Raw genomic sequence first — 10,150 nt, forward strand, 5'->3', positions numbered from 1 at the left:
AATATAATTATGTAGAGATAAGCGTAACTAGAGATAAGATAGGTTTAAACAATGTCTTGCATTGTACTCCAAGTCTCTCTCTCTATTGTACTTCTATATATACCCCTACGAGGGTCAGATCAATACAACAATACAAATATTCAATCATCTCATAATTTTTAATTTTTTTTAGAAAAGGAGGGTGACCCCCGGCCTCTGCATCTGGGAGATGCATACGGCCATTTTATTGATTATTCTCGAGGACCTTACAAAGTAGTACAACAATATGTCTGAATCCATCATCTTGGCAACATCTGCCGCTACTCCAATCCATATGATGAAGGGGTGTAAGCTGGGCCAAATACCCAGACCTCTCACCTAAACCTAACATCTAAAGCCGGAGGCCCCGACCGAGCCACATACCGGGTCCGGGCACAAACCGGTCTGACGCACTCACATGTGTCGTCGCCGCCATCTTCCACTAGTCCATCTTCAGAGTAGATTGAGGAGGAGGGAGGAGGAGGGGCGGCTAGGGAGAAGGAGGGGTGGCTAGGGTTGGGAGGGAGGAGGAGGAGGGGCGGTAGTCCTTGCAGAGGCCACCGCAAGCTCCACCTCCAACCATCATCTCATAATTTCTACATGGTATTAGAGCGGTTAGCCTCACGACGCCGATCCTAGGTTCCTCCACCACTTCCGCATCGCGCCCGCCCCCGGGGGGCACGGCACCCGATCAATGAAGGATTAGAGCGGTTCTATAGCTTAGATAGTAGATCAATGTCTATAGGTTTTAATTTTTGAATTTCTTAGATCCATCCGCTAGATCGATCATATTAGCCACCAAATAAATCTCTGAATACCTCAATCTCGATGAGAAAAAAAAATCCTAGTAGATGGGTGCAGACATCGTTATCCCAGACGACGGCCAAATCACTCCGTCCGCCATGTGTGTCCTCGATCCCTCGGCTCCAAACAGGCAGGCTCCTGCATCAGCTGCAGCGGCCTCTACATCAACCTACTCCGTCCACACGGAGCAGCAACAACTACGTCAACGTCGACACCAATCACCAACAATTCAGCAGCACCACGCCGCACATCAAGGTTGGATCACGGGAGGGACCTCCACAGCCAGTCCGCGCGAGCCCCATGCAACCAGATTGCATCCACGGTCAGATCGATTCCAGCCGGTGCACATGATGGCCATCGTCCAAGCTGCGGCCTCGTCAGGGGACTCCATGCTGCAGGGCCAACCAGCTAGTGGTCCGTGTACGTCGCGCATCAGCAGGCTTCGGTTCGCTCACGTACGAGCCGAGTCGGCCAAGCAAGATCAGCGACTTCATCGCGCAATCACATCAAGCGATGCATCTGCACCAACCGCGCGCCGCATCATCAACCTGTACAAGCACGTCTACAAGAAGCGATCTCAACATGCTTTGACTCCCTCCCGTCACATCCATACATCGATGGCTTGGCCTTCAGTTACAGATGCATACGTGCATGGCCTGGCCATCCGCTAGAGATCCAGCTGCATCGCCATGCCTGCGTCTCGAGCACTCCGACACCGACGGACGACTACAGACGGCTTCGATCCAGGCGACAGCGCGGCGCGCGCTTCATCGATTTTGATGCACGATTTGTGATCCCCATCGGCGATTTTTCGGTGCACCGGGACACGCATCCGACCCAGCTTGCAACTACGTCAACTACACCGACCGCGATCCGAGCCTGCATCAACTTTACGTCTACATCGACCCCTCTACTGAGCCGAACATCTCGCTGTACGACTACGCCAGGCTACGAGTCAACATACTTCTTCGGCACGGCACGGCATCGACACTTCGTCGCCCCGGAGGGACGCCTTCAAGCGACGCATCATCGTCGACACGCTGCTGCGACGCATCGTCAACACTTCATCGCCAAGGTCTTCATCAATGTGGTCTTCTTCACCATCATCGTCAACACATCGCTGCCACCTCGTACACGAGATGGACACCTAGCGTCCTCTAACAAACTTTTCTGCAAGACGCGACCTTGACGACGGCAATGACCGCGTCACCACGACGGCACGACTGCATCGACACAACGTCACTACAGTGACGACTCTACACGGCCATACGGTTCTGACAAAACCGATGTGTGCTCGATGGGCTTCCTCCGGTCTTGGCAAAACCGGTTGACACATCACTGACGACACCCTCTGACATCCGCAAGGTGCATCGTCCACGTCTGCAGCCCCGTCATAGCGCATTTTTTTACGCCTCCGGCTTTGTGCGGCTTCATCATCCACGATGACCACACCATCGACCACGACTACCTCGACCACAGCTACATCATCATGATCGGCTACCACGACATTAATGGCTATGTTTGCAGCAACTCATCGGCAACAACTCCAGTCAACAGCGTTCGCCTCGTCGCATGCATCCACGATACTCCCGCTGTGACTGCGGGAGGGAATAAAGGAGAAGACAGGGGAGACACCAGAAGGGGACGCAGTCACCGCCCTAGGTGCCGACCCATCAGCCATCAGAGACGCAGTTGATGATGGTGCAGCGGAGAAGAAGACATAAGGGCAAGACTTCAAATTCAGTCGCAATCGTCCGCTTCACTCGACTGAGAGGGAATGTTACAAATATAATTGTGTAGAGATAAGCATAACTAGAGATAAGATAGGTTTAAACAATGTCTTGCATTGTACTCTAAGTCTCTCTCCCTATTGTACTTCTATATATACCCCTATGAGGGTTAGATCAATACAACAACACAAATATTCAATCATCTCATAATTTCTACAATCTTCAAGTAGATTTTGTTCTACGGGACTGCTCTGCTCTGCACTGCTGACTCTATGGAGTCAGAGCGTTTGCTACGGCTCCGGAGTGGAGAGAACTGGAACAGGTTCGTAAATATTCAGAACTTGCATCACAACATATGCAATCCCCATTCTTTGATTATAAACAAGCACAAGCATAGTGGCAGCAACAAACATAGAGGAACTAAACATCTCTGAAAAAAACAGAGTACTAGAAAACAAAGTATGTCCATATTAAAAATTGCAAGTGTTCTCATCAGGTTGATCACCAGCCATTGCATTTACCGAAAAAGGGTTTCCCCCGCTTTGTATACAAAGCAACCAACCGATACATCCAACGATAGGTGCTGGGGCGGAAGCAGCACAGTCACGCCCAAAAGAAAAGAAAGAGAAAATAGAAGAGAAAAGAATGCCAACAACGACGGATCAACAAAAACGCTGAGGACCCGCAACCGCCGCGCCCACCGGATAACCACCACGCTCCTAGCACTCCGGTCCGCCGCATACCAAACAACACCCTCAAGAAGGATCGCGACGATGACGACGTTGTTGCCCGGACATGTCCTAGGGTTTCCCCCGGTACGCGAGGGGTGAGGTGGAAGGGGTAAGCCCGACGCACTTCAGGAAGGCACGGCGGCGCCCACGAGCGTCACCGCGCCGGTGTCGGCCCGGCCGACAAGGATTTCTCCCGACCATCAACCAACCACGACCCCAGACAATCCATCACGGGCCACCACACACACCGCCCACCAACTTGCGCCACCACGGTCGAGCAGTCTCCATCGCCGTCTTACCATGGCAAACGAAACGGGACCGACGGAAACAAGATGACGCAACCGGGAACCAGGAGCGGCAACATCAGCAGCCTCGCGGGAGGGGACATCCTCCACCGCCCCCGGCGGGATCCGGCCGGACGCAGCACAGGGGAAAACCGGGCCACCCCTGGCCCAGCCGAGCCCGAAACGGGCTCGCGAAGCCCCCGTCGCCGTGCTGCAGAACGCGAGCCACCGTCGCTACCACCCCCCGCACGAGTCACGCCCCCGACCCGCCGGAGACGCCGCAAGCAGACCAGGCCAGGCCCGCCCAGACCCAGATCGAGCCCAAAAGGGCCCAGATCTGGGCCGGGAAGGCCCGCCGCTAGCCACCGCATCGCCCCGCCGCCAAGCGGCCGCGCCACCGCCCGCACGCTACCCAGCACGGTGCCGCCCAGGGAGCCGCGCCGCCACCGGATCCATTGTCGCCGAGGAGCACCCCCGTCGGCCGCCGTCCGCCCGAGCCGAGGCGCCATGCGAGGGGGAAATGCCGGGGCCGCCGCCGCCGGCACCACGCGGGAAGGCCCGGTGGCCCAGGCCGACAGCGGCGGAAGGGGAGGAGGGGGGGGGGGCGGGGGGGGGCGACGAGAGCCCCCGGTCGCCCCGCTCGGGGAGGCGACGCGGGGGGAGGAGGAAAGGGGCAGCCATTGCATTTCATGCTGTTCCCTAAGAAGCGATTATTTTTATCGGCGCCAACAATTGCAAATTGTGAACTCCTTCTGAGCAGCAGTGCAGCTTGCTACTACCCTCCATTACACTGAAGCCCCGAGATCAATGCGTTCCTCATCCATTCACAGTGGAGAGATGTCGAGATCCCTCTTAGCTTCACCTTGCACCATATTAGAGGCCACCAGCAAGCAGAGAACTTGGTGAGCTGAACGCATTTTCCACGTCTTCTTCCCAGCTGAGATAAAAAAAAAACAGAGCATTACTCAGTACATTTCATCAGCAGATGCATGTTCGCAAGCTGAAAACCGTGCCAGGATTGGAAATTAGTAAATATTTATATGGAAAATCTAACATGACAACAACAAAAAGGAGCTGTAGATTAACGGACCGGTTATCAGTGTGATCACAGTTCAGACTTCAGAACATTCAGTGTCCTCAACAAGCACTGGAAGGCTGGATGTTTTGTTCGCTTCAGCTGCAGAGGCATGCACCCTGCTCAAATCACACCTCTTAGAGTTGGTCCAGCTCCTCGTAAATAGCATTAATTGCATCATGAGCTTAATCATGCCATGCTCTAGCTTGGCCCAGGTTGAGAAATCCTAACTACCTGTAAACTGTGTCAACAAAAGGGGTGCTTCAAATTATAAAAGATGAGAGGAGGTAGCCCAATTGGTAATGGATGGTGAGAGTCTAAGAGACCAAACTGACCATATGAAAAAGAACTAGTGGTTCTGTTTGGAGATGACAGGCAACAACTTACAGTGCAGATTGTATGGCCTAATAATTTTGGGTTTATGTTTTAACATGGTCCCTCTTACCTCTTTTTTTACATGTGAGGTAAGAAGGTAAGAGTCAATCAAGCCATTCATTGATGAGATCAACGGCTAAGATCTATTTTATACTCTTACCTCTCATGTGAAAAGAGGGGGTAAGAGGGACCATGTTAAAACTGCTCGTTTAGGCAAATAAGAGAGTGTTATTTTCTTCTTTTGTACAAAAACAGGGGAAATATTAGCTGAAAGGAAAATCTAAGCATAAGACCATGGATATAGAAAAAACAGTCACCTGCAGGCTGCAGGAAGTCCCCACTTTTTCGTTTAGTGATGTTGAAGTGTACTTGTAGCTGCTGATTTTCTTCACAAGTCTGAACTCCTAACGGCACTTGACTGATGAGCATGCAGTTATATAGCGGCATGGTTATTGGACAGGGCCTGTATGTGGACAGTACGTCATCTTGGGTGTTAAAACAACAAGACAGAGAGAGATTACATAAGCTGGGGGTCTATAATCTGAGATGTCACCCGGTAGAGAACTAAGGAGGCCTTGATATAAACAGTGATAAGTGTAATTATATGCGTTCAGAACGTTGAATACATTGCCAGGAACTATAAGTACAGTACATGTACTATGGTGGCTACATAAACAGGACAAGATGTGGCGTGCTGTTGATACCACTTGGTTTGATTCACCTCCTTAAATCCAAGTGCGTGCTATATATTAATCAGGTGCGGATTAAAAATGCATGGGCACGTAATGAAAGGAACAAGATAGCTACAAATCTGATCCACCAAATTTGGGAGAAACCAAATCGAGCCAAAACACACACACACACAAAAAAAAAAAACGGAGCAAGATTTGAGCTGTACCTGGTGTAACTGGCCGGAGACTTGCTCAGAGTCAGTCAGCACGAATTGTAAGTGTAAAGCAGATCATCTTGGCTGTTACACACAAAAAGAAAAGACAGAGTAAAAATTAATTAGCACATCGCACTTCATGGTTGAAGGAAATAGAAGTAATTAGCTGACCTGATGTTTGTCGCCGCCATGACCACCGCCTGGGACCTGGAGCTCTCCCTCGCAGCTTCTCGCTCGGGATGAGGAGATGACGAGTCCCCCGGTGCTTCTTCCACTTGGACGACGACGTCCCCCAGGTCGTGGTACCTCTGTTCCCCGTACAGCCGCAGCACAGCACTGTTGGGGTGTGCGTCAACTTCAATTTGCAGCATAGCAAGATTCGCCACCTGACCGTAATTACCAAGTGAGATCTCTTTGAGCCTTGGAAGATGATTGCTACCAATAATTCCTGACCTCAACACGCAGTCAGTGATATACATCATTTCCAACTTCGGTGAGGTGCCATCCTCAAATTGCACCTCTTTCAGTTCCGCCAGACCAAAAATATCAAGTTTCTTGAGATTTGGGAATGCTCCCGTTTTGAACGCTAACTTCTCTCCAATGTAAGAGCCCCTTCTAAGACGAAGGTGCATGAGGTTTGGAAGTGGCCCTAGTATTTCCATGATTTTACCTTCTTCCTTTATTTCGCTGCCCCTTAAGTAAAGCTTGACCAAATGCATCAGACTGCCAACCCAGCGAGGAATGTCTCCGAGGCATCCATCCAACTTCAGACTCCTCAACAGGGGAGGAGGAGAGGAAACAAGATGCAGCCACTCGAGTGAACCATCCACTTTCAGGGAGCGGAGGCAAGTGAGATTCTGAATGGTATCACAGAGTACCTTGCATTTTTGCTTGGTGGCCCCTTCTGTTACCACCCTAAGTTTTCTCAGTTGCACAAGCTCACCTATCTCTTTAATTGCCTTGCCACTAGTTCGGCTGATGTCCACAACCTCTAGTATTTGCAGCTCTTTCAGTTTGCCGATTCCTTTTGGCACCCTCACACCTTCTGACTTGGACCAGGCCATGTGTAGCTCAGCAACTAACCTGGGGCGCTCACTAGGATCTGCCAAAGGTGTGAACAATATGGGCCAACAAAATGTGCTCAACAAGCATACCGTGGGGTCATTCAGGTCAAAATATTCATAGGAATTATTTCCGGTACAACGGAGACTGTGTAGATTCTTGAGTTTACAAATCTCAATTGGCAGTTCTGTAATACAACTATCTCTAATGTTCAAAGTGTGCAAGCCTTGTAATCTCCCTATGGATCTAGGAAGTCTATAAATATGTGAATATCCTGGAGGATAAGAATAATTCAGATATTTCAAGTGGCGAAACAATCCTATGTTGCTTATATCCTTTTGTGTTACTTGAAACTGTGCATTCTCTAAATCCAAGGCCCGGAGCATTCTCATGTCAGGTGAACAAACTGAAGGTGATGGCCCCAATGATCTCTCACCAAACACAGTTACTGACCGGACGTGGCTCCAATCCATATCTGTCTTCTGGCACATGCTACCATGGTATGCTACATGTCGGAAGGTCTCCTCCATAGCACCAGTTACATTATTTCCCGCCACATGCACAAAATTTTCCTCTCTAGAAACTGAGATCATGACATCACGCACAATATCATGGATTCGACAACTCTTAACAATTCCTTCGATATTCACACTAAAAGATTGAATCATGCTACGGTTGACTAGCTCATTAAAGTAGTTGTTTCCCACATCCTCAATGCTTACCCCAGCCCTGGCTCTAACAAACCCCTCGGCTATCCATCTCTCCACCAAACGTCTCCTTTTGATTTCAAAATCCTCAGGAAAGATGCTTAGATACAATAAGCATGACTTGAGATGAGATGGCAAGTGGTTGTAGCTTAGAGTAACTATCCTCCCCATTGCTTCAAGGCTAGGGTTGACCTCGAGCTCTAAGGGGATTTGTTTATAGATACTCTCCCACTCTGTTACCTTTTTGGTGGCAAGCATGCCTCCTATAGTGAGTAAAGCGAGCGGTAGACCACCACACTTATTCACAATTTTGTTGGCCATGTTCTTCATTTTCTTATCATTTTCCATGTCTTGATGTGTTTTCCGACTCTTTATTAGTAGCAAATTTGTTGCATCATCTGATTGCAAGTACTTGAGGTGATAGAGAAGCGATTCAGAGGTGCACTCCTTAGCCAAGCCATCATCTCGTGTTGTTACTATTATACGACTACCTTTATTGTTTTTACTAGGAATAGCAATATCTTCGATCCACTTCCAAGCATCTATGGTCCACAAGTCATCAAGAACAATGAAGTACCTCTTATCCACTAGCTTTTCTCTCAGGTAGCTACCGAGATTGTCTACTTGCACTGCCTTCCCTTCAAGTTCCTTCAAGCAAAAATTCAATGAATCACCACCCAATAGCTGCCTAATCATGTCTTTGAGCATCTCTATCTTGTAAAACGACTGTGAGACTGTGAGCCAAGCACAACAAGAACAATTATTAATGATGTCTTCTTTACTTTCATATGCCTTCCTAGCAAGAGTAGTCTTGCCTAAACCACCCATGCCAACGATACATATCACCTTCCGAAGACCATCTCTCGAGCGAACATCCACCATATTAATCAACTCCTCTTTAGGCTTAGCAAAGCCCACAAGCTCTGCTTCATCAATGTTGCTAGCTGAGTGGCTGCGAATATCTTCCATGTAGGAATTCACCTCGTCAATATTGCTAGAGGCATCTGTGGTGATCAAGTTATAGCGTGTGTTCCTGTTGCTCACTTCTTCAACCCTTGCTTTGAGAGCATGGATTTGGCTGGCAATGCGATGGCGGTCTTTAAGCTTAAGCAGTCGTTGAGACCGGCTCTGGCTTCCCACATGCACCATGAATTCAGCAAGGCAATCCTCAATACCATAGGCAAGGTCCCTTACTTGCTTCGCCCACACCTGCAATACCATACTTTTGTTCTTCGTCGCTTCAACGGACAGAAGGAATGCATGCATGGTCTCTAGCTCTTCTTTGATGAACCTTCAAAGCACATTTTATTAGAGCTAATTCTTGGTGTCATTCTATGGATCGCGGAATGCAAGAGTGCATAGGGAAGTTTGTGAAATCTATATACATAAGTAATTTATTTCACACGAAGGCAAAATGATTGACAAATATTTCCATCCGGAGGGAAGAATGAGAGCACATTAGAAACAAGGATTCATAATATTTTATTTTTGAAACAGAGGAAACAGCCCCTTTCATTAATGAACCCATCATAAAGCGAGAAATACAAAGCAATCACTCTCATGTCATAATGAACCCAGATCATGCATGTCATTGGTGAGTTGCATTTGATTGATCATATCTCAGTCTAACAAACAAGAGTGGATGAACAGGGAATGAGATCATGCATGTCATGGAAAACAAATTCCATCCTAAAATAGGTGTGTCTATCTTATGACAAGTATTTGACCAAAATTAAACTATCTGTATGTAATTCATGTCAAACAAGAATAAGTACACACGAGTACTTTGGAAAATGAATATAACGATGTCATCAGATTCTCTTCACATAAAGTATACATACCAGATGTCTTTGCGGACGCCAATGAGGAGGCTTATCTCAGCAGCAGCGGCAGAGGCGGCCACGCTAATGGCGCCCATGAGCATCGACCTCGCCATGCTCACCACCGTCCCCGACATCTCCGACCAGTTCTTCTCCTCCGCTCTTTCTCAATTTTCTTACAGACGCTCTCTTTGCTCAAGTAGTTACAACAACAAGTATTGATTTGCAGCTCACACAAGCAGGTTGAGGCGTTTATGTAGCTGATCCACCAAGCCCAGAAGCTCTGCCTGTGGACCGGGTCCTCTTAACGTAGCACTCTAGTAATGAATGAGCCTGTTCAATAATACACATATCCTAATCCCACTTAATGCAGTAAGGGCCCTTGGACCGTAACATACGAGCGACCTATGTTTTCTTTTTCCGTCTGAAATTCGTTCGATGAATGATCATGGCTCATATTGCCCTGCGTGTCTACGTGCTGTATATGCCCCACGCGAAAATAAAGACGCATAACTGCACCAAAGCTGTGAAGCAAATACGTACGCGTGCCAGCCGATGATGACATATTAAACAGCAAAAATGAGCTTGTTATCCTACGTGGAGCCAATTAACATGACCTTATCTTATTAGAAGAAAACAATGCTTAATTTTGTTTTCT

The 10,150-nt window shown here is 48.5% G+C and overlaps 1 protein-coding gene across 6 annotated transcripts; it reads right to left on the reverse strand.

Moving 5' to 3' along the window:
* Positions 1–3,000: 3,000 nt before the first annotated feature.
* LOC125520735 (disease resistance protein RPM1-like) lies at positions 3,001–9,776 on the reverse strand. Of its 6 annotated transcripts, none has more exons than XM_048685734.1 (7): positions 9,514–9,776; positions 6,357–8,963; positions 6,075–6,289; positions 5,916–5,987; positions 5,335–5,480; positions 4,658–4,883; positions 3,001–4,504 (listed from the first exon to the last, which is right to left on the reverse strand). In XM_048685734.1, exons 1-4 carry the CDS (start codon positions 9,627–9,629, stop codon positions 5,947–5,949), a joined length of 2,979 nt encoding a protein of 992 aa, XP_048541691.1. In that variant the 5' UTR covers positions 9,630–9,776; the 3' UTR covers positions 3,001–4,504; positions 4,658–4,883; positions 5,335–5,480; positions 5,916–5,946. The 6 variants fall into 6 exon arrangements, with proteins under 6 accessions (XP_048541691.1, XP_048541688.1, XP_048541690.1 ...); XM_048685731.1 differs by adding an exon at positions 4,978–5,046 and having other exon boundaries at positions 6,075–8,963; XM_048685733.1 differs by having other exon boundaries at positions 4,658–4,761; positions 6,075–8,963.
* Between the last annotated feature and the right edge of the window lie 374 nt (positions 9,777–10,150).

The sequence above is a fragment of the Triticum urartu genome, chromosome 7, assembly GCF_003073215.2.
Source record: "Triticum urartu cultivar G1812 chromosome 7, Tu2.1, whole genome shotgun sequence".
Classification (NCBI taxonomy): Eukaryota; Viridiplantae; Streptophyta; class Magnoliopsida; order Poales; family Poaceae; genus Triticum; species Triticum urartu.